This window comes from Oryza sativa, chromosome 11 (assembly GCF_034140825.1).
Source record: "Oryza sativa Japonica Group chromosome 11, ASM3414082v1".
NCBI lineage: Eukaryota > Viridiplantae > Streptophyta > Magnoliopsida > Poales > Poaceae > Oryza > Oryza sativa.
The window spans coordinates 30,863,101-30,889,966 of NC_089045.1; the positions used below are offsets into that span (position 1 = coordinate 30,863,101).

The following is a 26,866-nucleotide window of genomic DNA, read 5'->3' on the forward strand; positions in this document are numbered from 1 at the left end:
TATTTCACGATGGGCCAGTTCGGAGTTTGGAAGGCCCATACATCGATTCATTAGGGCAGCACAGCACAACACAACCGTGTTCCCCCAAATTGAGGCGGGAAGCAGTCCACCTCTCGCGCCTTTTTCTCTTCCCGGCCCCAATTCCAACAGGTCAAAGTCAAACCCACTCCCTCCCTTGGAGAACCAACCCACCGCACCCACTCTCGCTGCCGGCGATGCCTCCTAAGCGCAAGTCCCCGGCGGCCACCGCGGCGGTCGGGTCACCGAGGAAGACACGGAGCATGGCCGTCGGTAAGCAGCGCGCCGAGGCTCCGGCCAAGGCGGCCAAAAAGGAAGCGGCGGCGGCGGCGGCACCACCCGAGCAGAAGGGGAGGAAGAGGGCCAAGAAAGAAGATGCACAAGTGGCGGCTGCGGCGGAGAAGGATTCCGGCGCTGTGGTCAGCGACGGGAAGCGCATCGTTGTGGAGGCATGGTAAGTGCCCCCGCGCTCGGGTGAGGTTTTCTTTTAGAGATTAAGAATCTGGACTATGTTGAGGGGATTACTAGTTCATCTTCATCCTTGGGATTTAATGGCGTTATGCTGTGGGCTAATGATTGATTGATGGAAAAAAGGTGAAGCTTTTAGGTACATGCAGTACATACTATGGATGGTCTTCTGTGCATGCTTAAGATTACGATACCCGAAACCATAAGGAAATCATTTTCTAGCGATGTCAGAATTCAGATTCAGAAGAAAAAGAAAAATAACAATGTTCTCTTTGTTCCTAAGTTTAAATAGTTTGCTTGGACGCTTGGAGATTATAGTATTCTGGCTGTAGTGGTTTACTTCTTCTTGCGGATTATAGTTTTCTGTGATTTTCTGTGAAGTTCGATCCATTGCTTTGCTATCTAGGTTTCCTTTTCATTGGTCATATACTCTGCTTCCTTCCTTGATACTTGAGTTAAATAAAATGCTAACATCAGCACAATCTGCTGTATTTCGTACGTTCAAGTAGTTGTAGTTACTGTAACTGCAATAACTGGCGTTTTGTTTTTATGAATTATCACCGAAAAGAATTCCTTAATGTATCTCTAATCACTTAATCAGTATGTAAATCGACCTTCTTTTGTGGAGTATTTACATATAACAATGATGATTGACCATACTCCCATATGGTGCAATAGATCTGTTATTGAACAGACTTATAGTTTGTTTTTTCACATTGGACAAATTGTTCTCCTTGCTTAGCTGAATTATTCTAGATAACTTGTACATCATTCCTTTATCTTGACATATCTAAAAAAGTCCTATTGCATTAAATGAATTATTGGTAGCAATTCTTATTGAATTTCCTTTTATCCTTGCCTCTTTGTACGATTCTCCAGCACTCAATGCAGACAGTTCAAGATTAGAGCTGCGAAGGTAAAGGAGGATCTGGAAAGTTCTGTTCCTGGGGTATCCGTGGTAATCAACCCTGAAAAGGTATCTTCATGGTGTTAAATCCAAGTAATTGTTTTTTTGCGACAATCAACCCTAAGCTAGCTATTTGGTATCTCACTGGCTTCCTTTGTTGTCATCATTGTTTTCCTCTTAATTCTCAGCCACGACGTGGTTGCTTGGAGATTCGTGAGGAAGGTGGTGAAGTGTTCATATCGCTGCTGGTAATCTTTGTTTACTACTTCTTGGTACCTGAATCATAAGGGATTTTTCTTAGCTTTCTCCATCTGTTGTTTGCAAGCTAGCTATCCTTTGGTTTTCTTTAACTTGCATTGGCAGTTCTTTTCAGTGACGATACATTAATTCACCTATGTACTTATTAAAATCAACTGTGTTGCATTCCAGTTTGAACACTGAATCCAAGAGACCATTCTATATAATTATTACCGTATTTCCCAGGAATTAGGCTGTATCATGATTTATGTGTGACTGAACACACTCCAATTTGTGTGCAGAACATGCCACGACCTTTCACAGAAATGAAGAAACTTGACATGGATGAGGTCATCAAGGACATAGCAAACAAAATCTCCTGAATCCAACCAGCAACTAATAGGGTGAAAATCTTTAGGTGGCTTACAACTAGTAGTAAGCCTCCAAACCCACCTTTCTGTTGGAGCTTCATCTTGAACTGTTATTGAATGGCAGTCCGTGTTGCATGCCCATGGTGTGTTGATTCAGTGGCCCTTTCTGTGCTCGATGTATCTATAGACATGCCGAATTAATCGCAGTAGTAACAATGGAAAAGAACTGGTACCTGATGCGCCCCTGTGTTAACCTGCATACCACTCGTAATCTCTAAGATTCAATTCACTACTGATGTTTGGGTGTCATATGTTTTGTTCTAGTCACAGGTTTGAATTGCAGCTGTTTTTGATAGGCAATAAGGTTACCTTCTTAGGTCTTTCCTAACCTTCTCTCAATATAATAGCCAATATAGACCAGGTTGTATTCAGGTGAGAAGCTAAGTACAAAATTAACATTGTGTTAAGTCACTGCAGTCCTCAAATCAAACAATGTTGGCTCAAATAGTAATATATTTGTTTCTTTCAGTGCATTGCAGGAGCTAGTAGAATATGTAGCTATATAAGTAAGCTTAACAAATCAAAAATACAAATCACAAACTCACAGTCCCATCTCATGTACAGAGCTGCATAGTTTTCCTTATGAATGTTAGACTAGGCATTATATAAATAATGAATGTTAGACTAGGAGATTTGCTGACAGTAGTGGACCGCAACAATTTATAGTATGTACTGACTGCTGTCTTTAGCAATGTCTTCGACAGTGGATGGCTGCCAGTTACCCCTTGGGTGCCTTGAGCCGTCGAAGTATTTGTCTCCTACTCATCCTCTGAAGCTGTCCATTAAGCGAAATGGAAACAGTAGGGAGGTGCATCATGCAGTTGAAAGATGGAACAAACATGGGTAAAAATAAGGAAAAAAGAGTATTATGGACAGAAATCAGAAGAAGCAGCTGGGCTGATTTACCTCCAGAATTGGAAGAAGGGCTGTCACCGATATTTGTCTCGAAACTGTAGGGTTCTCTTGTGTATAACACATGCCACTTCCTTTTATCGTCTCCTTGGTCAGCATAGGCCTTGACATGCTGGACATGGCTCAACTTGCCCCACTCAGGACCAGATTCTCCAAGGGCTATGGATGTGAGCAGCTCTAAGCTGCAGTCCAACACCAGATGCATAGGACTCACACCTTGCTGTAGGTATCTCGGGAGTTGTTCCATGTCGCAATCCTCCAGCGCTAGCTTCCGTAGCTCAGGCACACCCTCCAATGTCCTCATCTTCGGGCAGCCTATGATGATGAGCTTCTGCAACCTAGGCATTGAAGTGACCCTCTCTAGGTCAGGGTTATCTTGCAGCTCAAGCTTGACAAGAGAAGCAAAGCTCTCTACAAAGTTGAGATATTTGATGTCACATAGACCCATGCTTGTCAAAGCCGTCGCTTGTGAGGAAAGGCCAGGAGGAAGGCATCTCAGCTTGCAGTTTTCGAGCATAAGCTCCTCCAATTCAGGCATGGCCGGGACATTATTCAGTTGATGATCCCACTCCCACTCCTCAAACTCCACCATGTCGATCAGCCTCATCTCCTTCAACTTTGGGAATGCATGGGCATGGCGGAATTGGCTCGATGATGGCTGCATAGTAACAAATTTAGGGCTAACATGCTTGATTGCAGGGGCACGGGTGACCTGAAAGAAGTTGAGGCATGGGAGCTGGCAGAGGCCGTCAGGGAGCTGGGTGCAGCAGACCAGGTCATCCATCGTCACAATCAACAACCTCATATATGCACCTGCTGCTCCTGACATCATCCACCTTGGTAGCCGCTGTCCAAAATAGCCTGTGATATCAATATTTTCTAGGCACAAGGGTGGGGTAAGCTCATCCAACACCTCCTCGATTCGCCGCTGTTCTTCCTCAGAGACACCTTTCTCATCTTCTACTAACCCATCTTCACCAAGTCTACTGCTACACTCTAATCTCAAGTAGCGAAGATGCAACTTCTCACCAAGCCTAGCCTCTCTAGCCAAGGAGGTAACGGGTACATTCTCTAGCTTTCTTAGTGCAAGTCTCCGTAGCTTAGCAAGAGGACCCAGCTCTTGTAAACTACACCAGTCACCATCTGCTTGTACAGGAAACCCATACAAATACCTCAAATTTGTCAGTCGACAGAACTGTCGGGGTATGCCACTTATGCTTATGCCTAGAAGGTCAAGATGCCTAAGCTGCCCTAGCTTTACAATGCTGTTAGGAAGTCTGACCAAATTTTCAGATATAATCTCAAGGTACTGCAATAATTTGAGTTTGCTGATGTTCTGTAGTAGTCTAGCTATGTCGCTGCATTCTAGGAACAGATACCTCAAGTGCTTGAGTTGGTGCAAGGATTCAACCAAGGATGCACTACAATTTGTGTCTTCTATGTGCAGAGTCCTTAGGCTTGTAAAATTAATCAACGAATCCCCATGGTCAATCTTGAGCTCGCCAATCACTATTAGTGTTCTAAGTGATCCCTGGCCTTGTATGAGTTTCCACTCAAGTTCATCGTTCGGTTGAAAATCATTGGTTTCTACAGACAGCCTAAGAAACTTTTGTGATCTAAGTGCACCTTTGCCTCTTTCATCTGAAGTTGAAACTACAAGTGCTTCATCTCTAGAGATATCTTGAGCAAATGAACGAATGACATCATGCATGGTGCTAACACATTGATCAGCGTATTCTACATCTGGCTCTATTAGGTTTCTGTAAATTAACTCTTGATAGTACCTTTCTCCTAATTTTTCTAAATCATCAGTGTCCCCGTGAAGAAATCCTTCACTTATCCACATGCCAATGACCGTGACATCGTAGAATTCTACATTTTTTGGGAGGAGGGAGTAGTGCAGAAAGCACTGCTTCAAACAAGAAGGCAAATCTTGATAGCTCAGGTATACCGCATCATTTAGTTCACCAGGAGGTACTGACCATATAAAATCTTGCAGAACTTGTTCCCAATCGGCTCTCTGTTTCTCCCTCCTGCGCAACAGTCCTCCCATTACTTTTACAGCAAGAGGTAATCCGTCACATTTGTCTATTATTTCCATTCCGATGTCCTTGAGCATGTCGTCAATTTCAAGCTCCTCCATATCACTTGACGCTACCTGAACAAGTCAGATTATTTTAGCTTACTATATATTCACAGTTGATATTTGTTATTTTTTATGTATTGCATAAGCTAGTCAAATATGGACTTACATGTTTGTAAGGTGTATATATCACACAAATATTGATGTATCTTATCAATTATTCTTTTTCAAAATTTTGGGTAGGTTTTTAGTTAGGTGACATGCACGAAATGAGTGTATGTCCACTTGAGTGGATAAAAACCACTTTATGCAAGTAACATACATGTACGTTGTTGTATGGGAGAATAACACGACGGACCTGTTTCTTGAGGAGTGACCAGGCATCTCGAGGATACAGTTTGTGGACGTGGTGGAAGGGGCGGACGGCTTGCATCCCTCGGGCAACGTCGTCATGTCGAGTGGTTATGAGGACACGGCTGCCGACGGCGCCATGGCTGAAGGGCTCCCTGAGCAGGTTCCACCATGCCCTGTCACTCCACATGTCGTCTAGCACAAGGAAGAACCTCTTGTTCCTGATGGCGTCGACAAGAAGGGACTTGCTGTTGCTGTCTCGAGCATCGCCGGCGCCACTGCCGCCGCCGGCGGACTTGATGGCCTCCCTCAGGAGCTCCACCTCGTTCTCGTCTTCCGTCACGCTCAGCCATATCTTCTTGTGGAATGCTTTCTGGATGGTCTCGTCGTTGAACACCTTCTTCGCCAGCGTCGTCTTGCCGATCCCGCCGGTGCCCACCACGGCAACCACCATGATCGTTGTCATAGCCGTGTTGCCGTTGGTGAGCCTTTGCACCAGCGCGCTGGTGTCCTCCTCGATTTTCTCCCCAACAACACCCGATCTCTCCTTCCCCAGCACCGGGTCCGTCCTGCGGTCGGTGGCGCTGGACCGTCGGGGCGCTGCCATGTCCTCGTAGGCCTCCAGCTTGAGGAAGCTGAAAGCGGCAGCGCTCTTGCAGATGGCGTCGAGCCTGGTGTTGAGCGCCTTGATGCGGCTTCCAATGTCGTGGGCGAAGAGTGGATTGCGGAGGCAGAAGAGCAGCGAGTCCAGGCAGCCCACAGGGTTGGAGGAGGATGAGCTGCCACCACCGCGCTGGCGCTGCATGGCCTTGAGGTGGCAGAGGTCGAGGATGTCGGTGGCGTCGTACATGGCGTGCTTGAGCTTCGTCACCCACCCTTGGACACTCTGGTCGGTGATACGTCGGCGATCGGCGTCAGCGAGGTAGTCCTTGAGGATGCGCAGCTTGTCGTGGAGGGTGGCGATCTCACCGGAGACGCCGAAGAGGAGGTTGACCTCGTCCTTGGCCACCTGCTTGAGCAGGTCGCCGACGTATGACGCGAACGCATCCAGAACAATGGCCATATGTGAGTGGTCGACACTAACACACACTGGAGGGCAGATTGGTTGATGAAGTAGTCAGTGCCCGCGCGTACGCGTATATATAGCTACCAGCAGACATTTTTTCTTTCCTTTTTTAAAATAAAGATTATCCCTGCCTTGCCTTGCTCTTCATCATGTGCTTAGCTTGCTTCTTCTGCTTCAATCTTTTAATTTGTTTTTAGCTCTTTTTTTCTTTTCTTTGTTTTTCGGTCAGATTAATTGTGATGCAAGGAAGGGCTCATTGCAGGGTCCATCTTTTTCCTTGTCATCATTTCCTTCATTTGCTTTCTTCTACCCTCTTCTTGAGTAAATTATACCGTGGGTACATAAATATTGGTTGTTGGCTGTGATTGAGTACAAGATAATGAAACCTGACTATGTTGGTATTAAAACCTTGTTAGTGGGTGCAATTTAAGTTTTTTTAAAAAATAGTCACTTAGGATATCTGCACATCAGCTTGCCACCCTAGCAAAATGGTAAGTACGTTGTACATACCCCTTCTTAATAAAATTTGGTCGGCCTTTCTTTCGACCGACCGGGCAAATGCATATCTTTGAACCATGGAAATCTTCATACACATCAATATTGTCGAATCACCTATCCCGTTGGATTAACAAACTACTACTCATCATGTCAGATTCAACGGCTTACTGATCCACGCAGTAGCTTATTAGCGCATATATATATATATATATATATATATATATATATATATATATGCAAGCACACCGTACTGCGGACTCTAGCGACGACTAGCATCACTAGCCTCTCCAAGGTGTGCATATGCACCATGCGACTGCCTGGGCAAAGAAGAAGAAAATATTGATGTGATATACACGACATAAGAAATAATTAAGTAGTACTAACCACATTGTACACAGGATCTGATCGATCTCGTATGGCTATCGCCGAATGCATTGTCGCCATCGAAAAGACTTTGCGCGAGATCGACGAGTGATTGATGCCGCCTGGGTTAGTTCAACTATTGCTGCATCGCACCGTCGACTAGTCCCGTCCCGTCGCGCCGAGGACGATGACCTGCAATTCCGCCGCACGATGTTGCCGATCGGTCGACACCGCCGCCGCGCCGCGCGTGCAGGTCGCCACGCCGATGCATCACGCCATCACCTGCAACGCAGCCATGGATCGACGATGCATCTCGCTGCTGTTGCGGAATCGACGATGAATCGCCGCCGCCTTCTCCGAGTTCTGGTATATCGCGGTCTCTCCCAGTGACCTGATTTTCGGATCCGATGCACTGGTGGGAACGAGGAATTGTGCGAGCTCAGGTCATTCCGGTTTCCGTGGCTTAATTAAGGGGTACGTAATTTTTTTTCTCGTCAAAAAGTTAAACGGGTCCGCTCGTTAATCCGATATCAGGATCCATCGAAGCTAATCACATATCGACGGTGGATGAGAGCAGGTGTACATCCTCCCAGGTGTATAGAATCATTTTCATATATATATATATATATATATATATATATATATATATATATATATATATATATATATATATATATATATGATTAATTAATTAAATCTAAAAAAAGTTAAAAAATATATTAATACGATCTTTTAAAAAACAACTTTAATATAGAAAATTTTTCAAGCTCAAGAATGTATGCACACGGAAAACAATATAATAGAGGTCGGCAAAGAGTCCTGAACACACCCTAACAAGAGATTTGGAAAGCAGTACTATGTGACATCCTCCAATTCTAACAACACAGTATTAGTAGTTGAAAAAAAAAAATCTTTCTGATTCTCATGGCTTAATAATTGAGTTTACCAATAGCTAGCACATTCAACAATATTTAGGAGAAAAACCTTTTCACTTTAATTACAGGTGTAACTAGAGTGTAGATTTGTTTTGAACGTAAAACCCGCACTTGCCCAGTGGTGGAGAGGGCTCGCCAAAGAGGCAGAGCTTGTGCAATTGAATCCCGCGCTGTCGATTTTATTCCCAATCTCCACCCGCATGAATTTTATACATAGCCTAAATCTTAAGTACCTTTGCGCTGGTACCTTCTATCTTAATGTGTTGGATTTAGAGCAATCAATGGCTCTAATATATCACAAGCACTGTAGAAAGTCTATTTTTTTAAAACAAAGTTTATCCTTGCCTTGCTCTTCATCCTGCACTTAGCTTGATGCTTCTGCTTCGATCTTTAATTGTTGGCTTTTATTTTCTTTTTTTTTATGCGAGATTGTGAGGCAAGGAAGGGATTGTTGAGGGATCTTCATCATTATTTTCTTCATTTGTTTTCCTCTTGCCTCTTCTTTTCCTACCCAATGGGCATTTAGCTCTGCATGCTAGTTTACACATCCTCCCTCAGGTATCAAAACGAGATCAATTTACTTCCTTTAGTGATATGCATCTTGGTTTTGTCCTAAGTGACCTGTTGGCCAGTTAACCCAGCTAACGTGGCATCCACTTTAGTGCCAACATGAACATATAATAATAATAAGGAAAAAAGTACGAATTATACCCCTGAACTATCGTGGTCGACCGTATTACCCCCTTGAACCTGAAAACCAGACATTACTCACCTTGAACTTTTAATACTGGATGAATTACACCCCCTCGACCCAATTCAGAGCAGTTTTGTCCAACACAGCGTACGCGTGTCAATTCCATCAGCATTTTCATTTAAAAAAATTGGTGAGACCCACCTATCATGCCTCTTCACCCGTCTCTCTCTCTCAGGCGCAGGTGCGCATGATGGCGCGGAGGGGCGGGAGGTGGACGGCGGACGCCGTCGCGCAGGGGTGCGGGACGCCGAGGTGGGAGCGGCAAACAACCACCGGCCACAGCAGCTGCCACAACGGCGCACCCTCTGCCGCCGACATCGTGGTGGAGGGCGACCTGGAGGCCGGAGGTGGAGTTGGGGTGGATGATGGAGATGAGCTGCGTCATGCCGAGGCCCTCCGCGACCATCTCATGCACCGTCCTCCGTGTCGCTGGTACGAGGACGAGGAGCAGAGTCGGTACGAGGAGTTCACGAGGAGCGTTGCGTCACCACCGCCTCGTCTCGTGCCGCTGCCTCCTCGTCTCGCGCCGCTGCGCACCGCCCTCTCCCGCGCACCGCTGACCACCACCTGCACCCGTGCGCCACTGACCACCGCCCACCCCCGCGCGTCGCCGTCCGCCACCCACCCCCACGCGTCACCGCCCGCCACCCACCACGTGCCGCCATCCACCGCCCACCCCCCGCGCGCCGCCGCCCGCCCGCCCGTCCACAGAAGCTGGGCGCGGAGGAAATGGAGAGCGGGGGAACGGCCTCCTCCTCCACCGCCGCCATCACCCTCTTCCTCCTCCTCCCCGTCCTCCTCCCGACGCTGCTCCAGCTTTTGGTGTTCGCCACTCCCGCCTCCACGTCTCGCACCCCCGTGCGCCTCTGTCCGCCCCGCCGTCTACCGCCCGCCCCGCTGCGCCGCCATGCGCACCTGCGCCCAAGAGAGAGAGAGAGAGGTGGACGCTGGCGGCCCCGTCCACTGCAGTCGCCCTGGTCACCGCCTTCACCTCCTTGGTCACCGGTCGCACAGCCCCCTCACCCCGTCGTAGCCGCCGGTGTGCCGCGTCGAACCCTTTCCCCAGCCAGCGCGCCACTCGTCCCCGCGTCGCTGCTCACCGCCTGCCTCACGCGCGCCACCGTCCACCGCCCACCCTGTGCGCCGCCGGGCACGCCTGTGCCTGAGAGAGAGATCAGGATGTGAAGAATCTAATGGGTGGTGGAGAGAGAGAGGGGTATGACAGGTGGGGCCCACTATTTTTAAAAAAAGAAAATACTGACTGGATTGCCACACGTACGCCACGTAGGGCAAAACCACTCTGGATTGGGTCGAGGGGGGTAATTCGTCCGGTATTGAAAGTTCGGGGTGAGCAATGTCTGGTTTTCGGGTTTGGGGGGAGGGGGGTAATTCGGTCGATCGAGATAGTTGGGGGGATTCATACTTAATAATAATAATAATAATAATAATAATAATAATAATAATAATAATAATAATAATAATAATAATAATAATAATAATAATAATAATAATGAAAATAATAATGAAAATGTACGAATTACCCCCCGAACTATCGCGGTCGAACGAATTATCCCCCCTAAACCTCAAAACCGGATATTTTTCATCCCAACTGTGCAAACCGGACAACTAACCCCCCGCCTCAATCCATGCTGGTTTTAGTCCTACGTGACAATACAGTCAGCAATTCTTTTAATAAAAAATTGGTGGGCCCCACCCCTCTCTCTCTCCCCAATCTCTCATTCTCTCTCTCTGTTCTCCCTCCCCTCGCCAGCGGAACCACCGAGGACGGGGCGAGGGTTGTCGGAGTCGGGCTCGCCGAGGTCGTTGTAGACGTTGTAGCGGTAGACGTGGTCGTGCTCCTGGTACGGGCCCTGCTGGTCGTCGTTGCGCAGGTTACGGAGCTCGTTGTCGCGGTACGGCTTCAGCGCCGCCGGCATCTTGCTCGGCAGTGAAGTCTAGTAAAAAAAATATGGAAAAAATCGCGCCAAAAAAATCACGCAGAAAACAGAGAAAAAAATCACTAAAAAAGACACGTGGCCGGTGGAGGGCCACACGCGCCAGATACGGATCTAGCGCGCGCCAATTAGCAATCTCAGCTAGGGGATGAGAGGCCATATAAGACCCTGTTTGATTTAGCTTAGGATTATTAGGTGTAAGCTGAAACAAACAAGTAGATTATTATGCTAGATTATTTTAATCTATAAGCTAGATTACTATAATCCAATAATCACCTCTAGAGAAGCTTTTTCCAGATTATTGAGTGGCTAAAGACCCACTACCCTTAGATGCCTCTAATAATCCAGAGAAACAAACAACTCGTAGCTTATTTTATGTTAGCTTATTATAATCCAGTTTAAAGTAATCTGATTTAATAATCTAGATTACAATAATATTATTAAGCTGAAACAAACAGGGGCTTAAATTGAAGTCTACTTTTCTTGTTTTCCTGTGGGATATGGCCCAATGAGAAGGAGAGCCCGTGGGCCGAATCTCACAGTACGCCAGGCCGCTCGTCTTCCTCCTCTCCACTCCCCTGCCGTCGCCACCGCCGCCGCCGCCGCCTCCGCTACTCCGTCCACGACTTCCGTTCCACAGCCAAGATGTGGAGGCGGCAGCATGCTCTCCTCCGCCGCATCTCGCTGCCCAAGCCTCCCGCGGCTACTGGGATCGGATGCTACTACGCCACCGAGCCGGAAGGCAGGAAGCCAAAGACGGCGCCTTTGCAGGTAATTTCTGGAATCTGTTATCTCTAGGCTAGGCTCGGTGCTTGCTATCATGGCAAATCCCTCCCTCCTTTGAGTAATGAGTGCAGGACTATTTAAAATATATATGTGTCTTACCTTGTGTTCTCGGCGACGAGTTGTGTATTTGTACGAAATGTTTCAGTATATGCTGCATTCAAACACTGAGAACAACGGATTGAACTGATTATTTATCACTGCAGCTGAACATCATCCAAGGCAGCAACAGCATAATAAGAAACCACCCGTATACCATTTTACCCCCTTAACAATTTCTCATAAGCAAGCTGTCCTTTTTGTCAGAATTACTATTTTCTTACACACATGCCATAGAGATGCTTTGATTTCCACTGGATTTTAACTTTCTTAATCCTCCCAATTACACTTGTGGGGAATAACAAACTTGCATTATGTAAAAGCTTGACAATAGAAATATACTGAAAGGCACCCATTCTTTGAGGTTTCAAGAAATCCATGTCATCACACGGTGATAGTAAGAAACATCCATACTGAAATTTGCAGTCAAGGGGCATGGTGGATAGGTTCCGTTTGCGTGCCAAGGGTGGTGATGGTGGCAATGGCTGCATCAGTCTTCGGCGCTCCAGGTCAGATCGCCAAGGCAAACCTGATGGTGAGCACTTTTTAACGACTCCCCTGCTGCACAGCCTGTGGAATTGTCACATGGTGCTAGCAGTAATCTTTTTCGTGTATTTGTTTGTAGTGTAATAATGCCTAGTTGTTTCTGTTGTTTCCTTGATAAAGGGATTTCTTTTTAGTTATGCCCTGTCAATGAGGCTTCACACATGACTATATCAGAATATTTCTAGGCTTGTACTATTTAAGTTGGCCAAAGATAATTCATGCTATTTGTTCTAATTTGACAGTCAGTCAGTCAGGATTTTCTTTCTTAAACAATGGAGCCAGATCAGATCTTCCTTATGTGAAATATGCAGGTGGTAATGGAGGAAGAGGTGGTGATGTCATTCTTGAGTGTTCAAGGTCTGTCTGGGATTTCAGTGGTTTGCAACATCACATGGTATATGTTTAAAACCATCATATTGTCCGTTTTGTCCAGAGATGCATACTTTTTCTGCACCTTCCTGGTTTCCTGCTGTTTGAAAACATCATATTGTGCTAGATTTAGGATCTGTGTTCCTAAAAACACTGTGCCGTTGCTGAGAATCTGAACTTGTTGAACTAAAAGGGGCTAACCCTACCCAATCATGATCCTAAAGATTTTTTTAAAAAAAAATCATCACGAAAGAATATGAAGGATCCTGATATATGCCTGCATATATAAAAGACACAATGAGGTTGTTACAATAAAAGGCTGACCAAGATTATTTATCCACCCTGATTATCATGTGTTTCCTTTGGAAATTCTTTTGTTCAACTGTTGTTGGTGAAATTGTATCAAGTACTAATTTGTTTTGGCTAGCTTCAGAGCCTAAATATTTCGTTGTTGTTATGGAGTAGTTTCATATGATATGGAGCAATTCTGTTGAGATATATGTCTGGAGAAAATTCATGCTTAGTTGCTTACCTCACTTGATGCCTGTACACTGCTCTATTTTCAGAAAGCAAGCCGAGGAGCCAATGGAGTTTCAAAGAATCAGATCGGGACAAGAGGTTCTGACAAGGTTACCACCAGTATATGTATATATATATATATATATGCGATTCTCTATCAAAAGAAAACTGGTGACACATCTCTTTCTTCTATTGTTTGTGACAGATTGCGCAGGTACCAGTAGGCACTGTTATTCATCTAGTTGAAGGGGAGCAACCTTCTCTTTCTGTAAATAAGCCAACCAGAGCTCTAGATCCCTGGGATATCCCAGATGCTGTTGAACACTCACCATTCAGCTCCAGTCGTATTGGCAGCAAGATGATGAAAGGTCTGGATAGCAGCCGATCCAGTCAACATATTTCTTCCAAGAAGAACACTGCTGAAAATGATTGTGAAAGAGGAAACAGAAATCATCGGGGAAAGGAACCATATTACATGACTGAGTTTGTGCGCACCGAAGATTATGATGGCACTAGCTATCCACACCAGGTGGGGGTAGATGAAAATGATCAATTTGATGATGAGGATGATGAATTTTGGGAGGACGATGAAGAAGAGTTGGACATGGAGGAGGTAACGGAGGAAAAGGAGGAGGAAGAAGATGTTCGGTATAGTGTTGCTGAAATGACAAAGCCTGGGCAGCGGTTGATCATAGCAAGAGGAGGGGAAGGTGGACTAGGGAATGCTTGTATCCTCAAGGAGATGTGGCTGTCCAAAGCACATAAGGAAGAGGAGATGGCTAGCTTGAGTACTGGACATCCTGGAACTGAGACCTATCTTATCTTGGAACTGAAGAGCATTGCTGATGTTGGGCTTGTTGGTATGCCTAATGCTGGAAAGAGCACATTGCTGAGCGCTCTCTCTAGGGCTCGCCCAGAGATAGCTGACTATGCATTCACCACCCTAAGGCCCAATATTGGTAGCTTAACTTATGAGGACTACTTCTCAGTGAAAGTGGCTGATATACCCGGTCTGATCAAAGGTGCCCACGAGAACCGTGGCCTTGGCCATGCTTTCTTGAGGCACATAGAGCGCACAAAAGTTCTGGCTTACGTACTTGACCTGGCAGCCACGCTCAATGGTCGAAAGGGTGTCCCGCCATGGGAGCAACTGCGGGATTTGGTCGTGGAGCTGGAGCATTACCAAGAAGGCCTGACAAAGCGCCCATCATTGATTGTTGCAAACAAAATAGATGAAGAGGGAGCCGATGAAATGTATGAAGAACTGAAGAAGAGAGTGCAGGGCGTTCCAATGTTTCCAATATGTGCCATCTTGCAAGAGGGAGTACCAGATCTGAGAGTTGGTCTGAGAGACCTTATGGATGCCTCAGATCCTCAGGGTATTGAGTTGAGCAAAATTGTGGTAGATTAAATTAAGTTGAGCAAAATTATGGTAGAATTTTTCCTTGAGATGCTGATGCAGTGGGGAAATGTTTTGGAAAATTTCCCTCTCGGCAGTTCGTACAAATGTGTTGCTTTTGTTTTGCTTTTTCTTGTTATTACTTAGGCTGGGGATGTAAAATCCACAACAGATCGTGAACAACTAGTCATAAAATTAGTGTTTCCAGGGTAGCAGGCTTCAGTTGTTTCATGCTATTCCATTGCATCTGTGATGATGCATCTAGGCTTTGGGGCCGAAAAAGTTCTTATGATTTCAACATCAACAGTGTATAATGCCTTGGAACTCCATTTTGACACTCAGCTGCTGCTGACTTTATCTTGACTAAGCTCGAGCATTTTTTTCTCCCTACAAAGGGAATTGGAGCTTGTGCTGTAATAATAGCTACAGAGAAGAACTCCCACGAACCAACATGGATAGGTAAACAATAGTTGTTCTCATCTGTAGATGTTGGCAAACAAAGACACATCATTTTGCTTGAAATTTCGTCAGAACTTGACTTCACAATGAATAGGCAAGCAGAAGCTCTTCAGCATGTGAGCCCGTCTAGCTCAGTCGGTAGAGCGCAAGGCTCTTAACCTTGTGGTCGTGGGTTCGAGCCCCACGGTGGGCGATGCTTTTTTTTTTTGTTGGATTGTCTCTGAACAATTCATTGTTCTTTTATTTCATTGTTGGATTGTCTCTGAACATCTCATTGTTCTTTTTCTGGAGGTCATAGCTGTAGTTTTTCCTGAGTGGATCTGAACATTGGTAAGTCCATTACGTATTTGCACATCATCGCCATGCTCATTTCATCTTGAAGTTCTGAACAAAATGTTCCTTTCAGAAGTGGCGACATTTGGCCTCCCGTTCTAGTCCTCAGTTAGTCAATTGTGACTTCGGGAAAATGCCCACCGAGTTGCAATCAATCGATCATCCGAACTTACTGTACATTTATATAATATACCTGTAGCTTTCATTCTCCCTTGATGCATATGAAGCGCTGGGACTTCCTAGTTGAATTCAGTAGGATGTTACTCTCAAATATCATGCTTTCTTCCCCACTGACGTCTCTGATATGAGCATGTCCCTGATTTTTGCAATACATAAGTGAAGAAAAAAAATTAAAAATATACCATTTTTTCTCATAATTTATGTTTATATATAAAGGATTAGGAGGATTTGCGCAAATACACCTCTCCCGTGCGTTGGGAACGTGGGAGCGAAACAAATGCACGGCGTGGTGGGGCGGGACCGAGAGCTGCAGCGGTTGCGCGGAACGGTGACGCGGGACCGGCTCGGTCACGTAGACCGAGAGTACGGAACCGAGCCGGTCCGGCGCGGTGGCAGCGCACGTCCGGGACCGAGCCGACGTCCGCTCGATCGCGCGGAACGGAGCCGCGGGATCGCCGCGGTCGCGCGGAATGGATCGGCGGGACCGAGCCAGTTGGGATAAAACTGAGCATGCCTGTTGCTAACTGGAAACTCAGGGTAGGTATATTACTTGTAATCACGGTAATGTTAATACTTGCAGCTGGCCAGTTTCTACGTCCTCAAAGAGCTCGAAGACGACGGACCTGTAACTGGCCATACCGTGAGATCTCTCTACTGAGCCCCGTGGTTGCATCATCAATTTTGTTTGTGTTGGGCAGAAAAGCAGTAAATGTCTCGTAATCATCTGCGTTACTGGCTTGCTTTATCGTTTTCAAACTCCCAGTTTCAGTAGCTTGCTCTTGCGGTTACGTACTAAACCGCTGCAAAATATATGTTTAGCTGCAAAGTTTTGACTGATATGTGTAAAACCGATTAGCAACTTTATCCGGTCCCGTGCATAGGGCAAGCGGGAGCGCGGCCGGTCCCGCATGATCCATTCCGCGCGACCGCGGCGATCCCGCGGCTCCGTTCCGCGCGATCGAGCGGACGTCGGCTCGGTCCCGGACGTGCGCCGCCACCGCGCAGGACCGGCTCGGTTCCGCACTCTCGGTCTGCGCGACCGAGCCGGTACCACGCCACCGTTCCGCGCAAACGCTGCAGCTCTCGGTCCAGCACCACCATGCCACGCATTCGTTTCGCTCCCGCGTTCTCAACACGCGGGAGAGGTATATTTGCGCAAATCTTTCTCCCCCGTGTATATAAACGCAAATTATGAGAAAAATGGTATATTTTCAAATTTTTTTCCATAAGTGAAATGAAATTGCAGTGAGTACCACCCATGGTTCAGATAACCTTGTTCTATGTGTTACTATTATTTTTTAGAGTTAATTTTTTTATATATCAACATGTTACATGTCCTATGTTAGTAGGACACGCATAGTGAAAATACTCCTTGTTGTAGATCATATATATGCTCTGCTAATATATATAGATCATAGTGAAAATACTACTTGTGAAAATACTTAGCTATCATAGTTCCCAGACGTAGGATAGGATTAGCAAGTTGCTAAGGATTTTGGCACAATATTTGTAACGTAGTGCGATAATGTTTTCTATTTTCAGTGCACATATATAAAAAAAAGGAGATCCCATTCTGGATTCTTGATGTGCTGGATGTGATGTTTTATTGTTGTCTCAGTCAGGTCAGCTAAAACAGACAAGTTGGCAACGTAGCATCAAGCCTATTGTTGTCTCGGTACCTCTCAAGGATAGTAAATTTTCTCATGATGAATGTTACAAGGAAGGTTTCTTGTGTACCAGTCTGGGTAGTTGTCATTTTTCAGGCAGTTCTTACTGTCATCTATCCTCTCTGCTTGAAACAGGGCATATGCCTTAGAGTGGAAATAACATAGGATGATGGAAAAGGTTGTTCGTAAGTGTCATGAATGCAGCAGTTTAGCATATTTATAAATAACATTTTTTTAAAAAAACGTATTTATGAACAATCAAGGTTGAATTGATCGACTATCATCCATGCAAATTTCATGTATTTTCCACTCTTATTGACCTTATCAATGGGCCATACCTTTCTGAAGTAAACCCTCACGCAGAAAATACTTGGCTGTAGTCGTACAGCCTTGAAGGTTACAGAGGAAACCAAGATAACATAAAGAATGTACTTGAATAAAATAGAAATACTCAGATGTTATTTTTAATTGTTCCATCAGTACATACTGCACTATCCTTAAAAAATGCCAAGGCATATTGAACAAAATGCTTCTTTATCTAAAACTTAATTGTTTTGATGCAACAGAAACGGTGAGAAGGTACATAGAAGGCCCATTTCTTGCCGCTAGGCAGTTGCAGAAGTCATTGGTAGATATAAAATGACGTATAATTGCATTTTCATATTAGATATTCTAACTTAAATAACGTTGCTGGTGTAATGAGAAGAAGGGAAGAGAAGTCAACTACGCATTGTTGCTTTTGCAGAAAGCAATCACATTTTGACACAGACGTGAAGAAGAACTCTGTTCAGAAAAATTATTCAAGCAAGTAATTTCGGTGTGTAATCTATTTCCATTAGGCCTCAATTCACATTAGAAAATTTACTTGTAAGAAACTGCCACCAAGTAGTAGAAGTTGTAGCCATAGTAAATCCAATAACACTCGCCATCAATATGGAGACTAAAATTTGTGAGAAACCAAAATCAAAATCAAAATCAAATGCTCTACAAAAAGCTTCACTGTCAAATAATGGCCATTGGACGAGAGATAACTTGTATTGACTAATTCCAGACAGCCTAATAGCCTATATCATTGGGACACGTAGCAACGCCGTGGTAATATACGCTTCTTTGCCGGCCGGCCTCGATCCAGTCCTATAAGAAGCGAGGAGGACCCGAAGGCTATGCATTGCGCTCATCATCTCAAAAGCTCTTCTTCTTCTCCTTAGTTGATTTCATCTTCAGTTGCTTGAGCTTAATTACAGACTGAGAGAAGATGTCTTGCAGCTGTGGATCTAGCTGCAGCTGCGGCTCAAACTGCTCCTGCGGGTAATTTTCACTGTAACTTTGCTGACTTGTTCTTGATTTATAGGGCAATCTTTTCATTATTAATATTCTCTAAATATGCAGAGTAATCGTTGTTGCAGAGTTAATTCTTGTGGTAACTGATTGATGTTGATTTTGTTGCAGAAAGAAGTACCCTGACCTGGAAGAGAAGAGCAGCAGCACCAAGGCCACCGTCGTGCTGGGTGTGGCGCCGGAGAAGAAGGCGCAGCAGTTTGAGGCGGCCGCAGAGTCCGGCGAGACCGCCCATGGCTGCAGCTGCGGTTCCAGCTGCAGGTGCAACCCTTGCAACTGCTAAGATGCCTGCCTGCATCTACCATCTATCATGTGTGCGTGTGAATTGTGATGCAGAAAAATAAAGAAGCTTGGCCATTTGGGTTGGTGCTTGACCAATATATATGGGGTGTGTGTGTGTGTGTGATGGGTTAATCGATGTGCTATGTTATTGGTTTCACTATTCACGTACTATGCTTGTAATGGTGTATCCACAGATGAAGTGATGAATATATTAAACTGGTTTGGCTATTATTTCCTATGTATATGTATTTTGTACCTTCAATAGTGGCTCATTACGAAATTAGTCCAATAATTCAGTTTAATATTTACCCGGTTACCTGTTACTCGTAATAGTAATAATATACTCATACATTATAACATTGTAACATACCAAGCTCATAAATTAGAAATGAGCTACAAGTATGACTGGGGATAAAAACGTTGGATACGAGTACCACGCTGCGCGTGGTGAGAGAAAATGTAAAGACTACATTTTTTTAACTGCAGTAGTGCAGTTAATCTGTTTATTAGTACTATTATTATGCAAGCAAGACACATCTCACCTCAAAGAAAAAGGGAAAAAAAAGCAGAGAGAAAAAGTACTACAGTTGGAAACCCAATCTAACGGCTATTCTTGCCCCCACCACCGCCGCCGCCGCCTCCATCCGCCTCGCCTGACCTAGGCACACGCTCCGCCGCCGCCGCCGTTGCCCGCGCAGCGCATTCTCCATTCCCTTCTCTCGCGGAGCCCCAATCACACGAGAGAAACCGCCTTCCCCTAAACCCCGGCGGCGGCGGCGGCGAACATCGGATCGTGGACGAGGCCTCCTCCACCGAAACCAAACCCCTTTGCCGAGGTCTACCTCCGCCCTCCGCTCCCTTCGCCTCTCTTGTGTTTAATTTGTCCACAATCTCCACTACAAGATCCAACTCTGTTTGATTCTTCTGGATTTTACTCCTCTTGATTGCCTAGGGTTCGTGTACGTCTTTCTCTCCTTAGGCTAATATTAGACTGATTCGGTGGTTTTAGCAATCTAGGGTTTGACGGTGAATAGAGGTTCAAATTTGGGCGTTTTCCCATCCTATAATCTTTAGTTATTCCAGGTCTCATAATCTAGGGTTTCAATGGATCTCAAGGGAATAATACAGGGTTTGATGTCGGCATGTATTCAAGGGAAATACCACCTCTGTTTCATCACAACCTATTTTGATGCGTCATGTTGAACTGAATCTGGCTGGCTTGACGTATGTGTGGATGGATTCATTGTGCAGTACTACGAGGCAAGAAGCACAGAGATAGTTGAGGCAGGGGAACCTTTGGGAGTGTGCTGATATGCCACTAATTGCTTAACACACCGAGAAGCTTCTCGGCATTTGCCAAATTTGGCTTCCCAAGACAGGTGCTCGCGGCTAACTATCATCTATTGAAACACTTGAGTTATTTTTGTATTTCTCTACATGTTTAATAATAAAGCCATTTGATTCCTACTGTTATCGATAACCTCCGCTACCTTTTCATATCCAACAAACCATATAAATGTTTCTTCTTTACATCTTCTGTAAACGATGTGCTTACTTCATGATAGTTTAGTTATTAGGCGTTCATTTGCTTTGACTATTCCCAGCTAAGTCTAACAAACAGGCTACTAGCATGAAAAGATCAGGTCATCATGCAGCACTCCTTCATGATGTGCACTCTGTTCTGTTTATTTTGTTGCAAGAATCTAACTTTAGAACCAACCATCTTTTCCATCAACAACAGCTGGCTATTACAATGTTATATGGGAATAATCTATCCCAAAGGCCCTGAGGTTTCTAGAATGCACAACACATTGTTTGAAGCTTGATTTGGTAATTCAAATTTGATAGTATAAGTAGTCTTATGTTTTATGTAAGATACATACACTAGATTATGTTTTCTTGTTAGGCCAAAGGGATAATGGTCATGTACCATGCAAATATATCTGCTCCCAATATGTTCTGTTCTCTTTTCTAGAGGACTAGTCTGTTTTCTTTGTCTATTTCATCAATGGAAGCTCATCTTTTCTGTAGGTCATGGGCATCTATTTCCATAGGCATGGAAGTAAAAATGTTACTTGTGAAGACTTTTGTGCACACATGTGTGGTGCAGGTAGGCCTCTTAACCTCCTATTTCTTTTTGAAAGACAGTAACGAGTATCATGTCTTTATTTATTTGGCCTTTTTGTGAATCAACCATAGTATCATGTCTTTATTTACTTGGCCTTCTTGTGAATCTACCAGTGCATGGGTTTTTTCCATGTATAGTTTTTCCGTGTATATTTAGTTCTGCTGTCATGTTTAAATATCTCACTATCTAGGTTAAGATTTTGCCGGAAAGTATGGCAGTAAACTAAATGTTAAAAGTCAGTCCAATATGTTTTGCCAAAGGTGTAAAGCAAGGCCATGAACCAAACATACATATTATACTTGGCTTATGTACTATTATCACAGCAGAAATGCATCAATTTCTGTTAGCACACTGAAATTATGCGCCAAAATTTCTTTTTCTGTTAGTCCTATTTTCTCCTGATGTTACAGCTAAGGTCATTTCACAGCACCTTGTGACATCTTAATATGGAGTTAGTTAATATTTGTAGTTGTGAATTATGTAGATATTAATACATACTATACCCCTTCAAGTCTCCTGTTAAGCTTTGCCTAATCTGTCTTAAGTTCCCCCTTTCTCCGCTTTCACTGATCCGCTCTTACATCTTGATTAACATGTATTGCATTTAGCAATACCCTCTCAAACTAACATGTAAAAGGAGTATCACCTAACAACACCTCATAGCATAAGCCCCTACCCATTTAAACCACATCGTGTTTTCTTTGCACCCATTCTTAATCGATAGTTCTTTCTTTTCCCCGAGGTGGTAAAAGAAGTGTGTTTGCACCCTTCTTAATCAGTAGCTCTCTCTTTCCCTGAGGTGGTGAAATATACGCTCCTGCATTGGTGAACCTCAAATAGAGGTACTTCATGTAGAAGAATCAATGAGAAAGTATTTTCTCATTTGTAAGTATGTCATAGAAAACAGTTGGCTTAATGATAAAAATACTTTCTGGTGCTTGTTGGCTTTGAAGAGAAACACTGAGAATCAACAAAGTATTTTTACTCGTTATAAAAACTGCCATACTGAAAGTATTTTCTCTGTCAGTACGGCAGTTCTCTTAACGAGTGAAAACACACTTTCTGGTGCTTGTTGGCTTTCAAGAGAAACACCAGAAGCTAATAATACGTTTAAGTACCCACATTGGAAGCATGATACTCTGTCATAGCATACCCGAACAGATATTTTCGTTTTTTTCCATAGCATATCTTGCTGTATTTATAGAAAAGGTGGACCATTAAAATCACTACAACATACCATAAGTACCATGTCTAAACAATGAACTCAGCCACTTAAAAATCCAACATCGTTCTTCATGATTCTGTGCATTTTTCTTTGATGTTTTCAAACTGCCTTGAGAGGCTATGCACCTAATTTTTTTATCTAATACTTTTGTTAGGTTGAACTTTAGTCAGGAAAGGTCTTGGATTCCATCGCAGCTCATGAGCATGTTGAAGTGGCTGTTATTCCACCTGCAGGTCAATCACCAAGGTAGGCTGTATACCGATAATGTTCATTCTCATGCCGGATGAACTAGTTCGTGAACAACACACTTCTCATGGTGGTTGAAGGAATGTATATGTGTTCAAAACACTTATCTTCAATTGAAACTTCTATTTACGTAATCGCAGCAGGGGAAACCCCCGCTGTTAATTTTCACCAAAAAAAGAGCACATACAATAATTACAAATGGGAAAGAGAAAATAAATTGAAACAAAGAAAGCCAGTCTAGGAACTGATCTTCAATTTAACTGAATTCTAAATCATGCTTTGGCTTACATATACGTTTAGTTGTGCAGCCTTACACTATCAATTGACTTGCATATTGGTCCGCTTGCTCTGGTATCCTTTCTTTCTATATAGGTACAAACAACTAATTGCAGTAATTGCTATAAAGCAACCCCAATGCTAAGATATGTTGCATCGCCAACAATATATCAGCTGTTAGATTGAACTAATCCTTAGATATCAGCCGTTACACAAATCAGTCTCATGTATAGACTGGCCCAGCTGGACTCCCCTGTTCCACTTTTGCCATGTCAGCCCATCCCCCATGCCTTCACTTGGCACCTGGAAGGGATGACTCCCACACGTGTGTCAGGAGGCGCTCCTTGCCTGTCCTGTCTGTAATTGCGTTAGAAATTGCCATTATTCATGATTGATCCCATTTGTTCTCTTGAAAAGCCTTTTTTGAAATTCTTATTTAATCACTTAATCAACTTCCATCCCATGGGCATCCAAGCAGAACCTCTGTCTGCACCTGCCTCTCACAGCACGCTCCTTTTCCTGCTCTTGAACAGCTTTCATTTGTTCATTTTAGGTTTTTTTTTTCAACTATTCTTTCATCTGACACATTTAATATTGTTGATCTTTGTTTGTATGAAGGTCCCTGCAGTTTTTGGTGGTATTGTTTTGCATAATCTGGTCACTAGATGCCTACCAACTGCTTGAGATAGTGCCTGGCAAGAAAATCACTGTTCTTTGGCTAAATCTTTACATGGCATCTCTGTTCTGCCATTCTCACCGACATCCAGTTTTCTTGGAGCTTGGCATCCCCTCCTTGTGCAACTCGTTGCAAGAACAAGTCTCTGCTGGCGTTCTCTGCAGTTCATCTATATTCTTTTGTTGATGCTCTCTACTTACATAATGCGCTTCTCTATCTGTGTAAGTGATCGTTCCAACTATACTTGCATCATTCTGTTTTATCTAATCTCTCCTTTTCTTTACCCTGTGCACTTAATAGTGTTGTGCTGTTTGTGAAATCCAAGAAACAGAGCTCAAATAAATTCGCTAGTGTATGTTGCTGTTGGATTGTTCTGCAGCTTTTGCTTCCATTGCTATTAATTTGGGTAAGCACTTGGCCTTCCCATTGTCCAGTGATAGATCTACACATGGTAGTGATACATATAACAAGATGGCTTCAAGAGAGTTGATTGAGTTAAATGAACCCTCTTGCAGCCATATTATTGTTCTTTTTCCTGTTGTGTCTTTTCACTTAGCCCATTGAATTGTTGTGATGGACAGTGGCTGGGGCTTATTTAATGTGCCATACGAAAGTAATTATTCCATGTCAAACTGATGATTTGTGTGTTGAAAGACATAAACAAGCTGGTTTACAGATTTGAATTGTTCTGTAAACTATTCAAATACGCTACCATGTTCTGGATCCTGCTACTCTTGGCAATATTAGGATGGATTTCATCATACCCTGTAAATTTGATGTGCTTATTTGCTTAGGGCTATATAGGAAAACCAATGAGACACCTTTTTGTTAAGATAGAAAACAATATATGCAACTACATGTCTTAAAGTTCTTTGTAGTAGGTAAACCTTCATAGTTTTTCACTTCTGAGCTGCCTTTCAAACAAGAGGATGATTGTATACCCGAGAAGGGGGAAAAGAGTATCTGCATGGCAGACGGTAAGGGAAATTCTTATTTCTACACATGAAAATGATACTCAATGTTTTGATAAGCTCTGTAAATAAGATTGTCAAAGTCTGTTTCACAATTTTTCAGCTTAATCGGAGTAGGCACAAAGCTAAATTTATTATGCCAATTCGTCTGTCGGTCAAAAATTTGAGGACACCTGACCGTTACTTTGTTGATCAATATCTATACAGGTAATACACTGGATCTACTACCATGTTGTTATACAAATGAAAGCACATATTTTACCTGTTACTGTTGAGTTGCAGCATACTTTGGTTCTTTAAGTGTTGCTCTGATATTGTTGTAAACTGAAGGAGGCCCCACGAAATGTTGGCATACAATAATTACACACCAAGTTTGTTTGCTGACTAGATGTTGGCTCGCCATGTGATACCATCACGTTTTGCCACCAATTCTGAATCCGAACCACTAGAAGGTTAAATTTTTGCTGGTCGGCCGAAGGATTGGCCGACCAAATATCATTAAGAAAGAGGGGGGGGGGGCTAGAAGGTTAAACAATCTAGAAGATACACTTGATGGCTCGATAAATGTGCCTAGAACCTCTGTTGATCGATGTTGGCTGACAGTAAAATCAATTAGTGCTGTTGCTTTGATGAAAATGCTCCATGTATCTCAAACTGCGGGTTAAATACGGAGTCTCTGGTCCAGGAGCAGTTGCCAGTCACATTCAGGCCCCCTTTTGAATCCATATTTAACCAAATTGGGTGGACCTTCCACCTGTGTAGCTAAGAAAGAATAGATGTGCTTTGCTCTTTTTTCCGGACACATTTGGCATGGGGCCAGAACCTTAGTCGGAGATGTTAGCCGTTTAGATTAAACCAAAATACTTAGTTTGAAAAAATAGTACAGAACAAAAGACGCTAGATGCTTTGGTCAGCATAGTAAAATACAAACCCAGACCTTGTCTATTGCTCTTCTTCAAAAATAAGATGACAGCAAATAATTTACTTTACTATATTACAGTATATTGTAACTGGTATTGTGCCTGAAACAACTCTCCAGAATGCCTACGTGTATTTCATGTTACCACTATGCCATTGAGAAATTTTCCGTTTATATTATGTCTTCAGGCTGATCACAGTGCCTGATAGGGTAGGGGTAACAGTTATGTGCTTATCATATAGTACTTAATGACAAACAAGACATAGAAAATGTTTCACCGGTGTCATCTCTATGCTTGAAGTTTGGAACTCAAACCGTATTTTTTTTTCTTTTTGCAATATTGTAACCAATGAATTGTTTTTGTATTTCTTGTTTTAATGTTTCTATTCTAGCATTTTTGTAAAGTTCTCCATCCGTTAAAAAATTATAAGCATTTTTAGATTGTTTATCGTAAATTAAGTTCGAGGGAAAAGAATTTGGTGCCCCTCATCATGAGTGATGGTGATGGTGGGTGGGGGTAAGAAAGGAATATTTGAATAAGTGATTGATGGGATAAATAATATTTGTCAATAATTTTAGAAGTGCTTATGTTTTAGAACTGAGGGAGTATTATACAGTCCAATGCTTTGTCAAAATTACCGACACTTTGTTGCTTTATTTGCCCTTGGCAAAATGTATTAAAATTTCGTCTGGTGATATATCATTTATTCATACTCTATTCTTTTACTACATAGCAACACATTTCGATGAAGAGCCTGCGTCGTGGCAGAAAATCGCAATCGGCAAAGGAGAAATCCAACATATCGTGCGTCGGACAGAAGGAACTCTATCAATGATTGAAAAGAGGCTTCGATGCTGGGGCCGCGCCTACTCAGGGCGGACAAAACATTGACCCCTTCCGCCCATTCTTCCGGACATTAACGTCTTGCTTACATTAATTGGCCTTGTTCCATAAAATTATGTTTTAAAGTCGAGCATCTGCCCAGTAAAGGCCTGTGCAGACGCCTATTTGAGCCAAAATCTATATATATATATATATAAGCATTAAACCCTAAAAAACACGACAATTAGCCTTTGGTATAAAATTTCATGAGTACTACCTTGGGCTCAAAGACATCAATGGTAGCGTATAGCTGAGAAACAAGCAAGTATTAGTATTCGGCCTAAAAATTCAGAGTTGCACATATGTCAGGATTCAACCAAAAGTTCTGTTATACACCTAGGACATAAAACGCATGGATATTTGCCATCTACCCTAAATTTAATTGTTCTTAACCTTTGGAAAAAAATAGGCATGAATATAAGATATCAACATGATTTAATTATTCTTAACCCTGGGAAAAAATAGGTATGAATATAAGATGGAGTATCAACATGAAAAAAAACATGAGTATTAGCTTTAACCTAAAATTTCATTAGTATTAATAACCATAGCGCTAAAACACATGAGTGCTAGTCGTCAGCCCAAAACAC

General features: G+C 43.4%; 4 protein-coding genes, 1 long non-coding RNA gene and 1 other non-coding gene across 12 annotated transcripts; 5 read left to right on the top strand and 1 right to left on the bottom strand.

The window, feature by feature from the left end:
• The first annotated feature begins 153 nt into the window (after positions 1-153).
• Positions 154-2,238, top strand: LOC4351209 (uncharacterized). The gene is made up of 4 exons (XM_015760329.3): positions 154-472; positions 1,366-1,462; positions 1,582-1,641; positions 1,933-2,238. The coding sequence occupies exons 1-4, from the start codon at positions 216-218 to the stop codon at positions 2,011-2,013; spliced, it is 495 nt and encodes a 164-aa protein (XP_015615815.1). The 5' UTR covers positions 154-215; the 3' UTR covers positions 2,014-2,238.
• A 248-nt stretch (positions 2,239-2,486) lies between these two features.
• On the bottom strand, positions 2,487-6,564 carry LOC112936807 (putative disease resistance protein RGA1). 2 transcript variants are annotated; one of them, XM_026021078.2, is made up of 3 exons: positions 5,415-6,564; positions 2,968-5,131; positions 2,487-2,836 (listed from the first exon to the last, which is right to left on the bottom strand). In XM_026021078.2, exons 1-3 carry the CDS (start codon positions 6,468-6,470, stop codon positions 2,820-2,822), a joined length of 3,237 nt encoding a protein of 1,078 aa, XP_025876863.2. In that variant the 5' UTR covers positions 6,471-6,564; the 3' UTR covers positions 2,487-2,819. The 2 variants fall into 2 exon arrangements, with proteins under 2 accessions (XP_025876863.2, XP_066161760.1); XM_066305663.1 differs by having other exon boundaries at positions 2,503-5,131.
• A 4,954-nt stretch (positions 6,565-11,518) lies between these two features.
• On the top strand, positions 11,519-14,991 carry LOC4351211 (probable GTP-binding protein OBGM, mitochondrial). The gene is made up of 5 exons (NM_001404596.1): positions 11,519-11,749; positions 12,287-12,395; positions 12,718-12,800; positions 13,342-13,404; positions 13,500-14,991. Exons 1-5 carry the CDS (start codon positions 11,624-11,626, stop codon positions 14,703-14,705), a joined length of 1,587 nt encoding a protein of 528 aa, NP_001391525.1. The 5' UTR covers positions 11,519-11,623; the 3' UTR covers positions 14,706-14,991.
• Positions 14,992-15,272: 281 nt separating this feature from the next.
• Positions 15,273-15,345, top strand: TRNAK-CUU (transfer RNA lysine (anticodon CUU)). Its single transcript has one exon. It is a non-coding gene; the product is annotated as a tRNA-Lys (tRNA).
• Positions 15,346-18,429: 3,084 nt separating this feature from the next.
• LOC4351213 (metallothionein-like protein 1A) lies at positions 18,430-19,260 on the top strand. The gene is made up of 2 exons (NM_001404597.1): positions 18,430-18,640; positions 18,782-19,260. Exons 1-2 carry the CDS (start codon positions 18,588-18,590, stop codon positions 18,951-18,953), a joined length of 225 nt encoding a protein of 74 aa, NP_001391526.1. The 5' UTR covers positions 18,430-18,587; the 3' UTR covers positions 18,954-19,260.
• A 294-nt stretch (positions 19,261-19,554) lies between these two features.
• LOC136354060 (uncharacterized) lies at positions 19,555-26,515 on the top strand. Of its 6 annotated transcripts, none has more exons than XR_010737779.1 (9): positions 19,555-19,788; positions 20,204-20,331; positions 20,984-21,062; positions 22,460-22,551; positions 23,446-23,724; positions 23,829-23,909; positions 24,382-24,480; positions 24,578-24,681; positions 26,128-26,515. It is a non-coding gene; the product is annotated as an uncharacterized lncRNA (long non-coding RNA). The 6 variants fall into 6 exon arrangements; XR_010737778.1 differs by having other exon boundaries at positions 23,835-23,909; XR_010737781.1 differs by having other exon boundaries at positions 23,835-23,909; positions 24,385-24,480.
• The last annotated feature ends 351 nt before the right edge of the window (positions 26,516-26,866 follow it).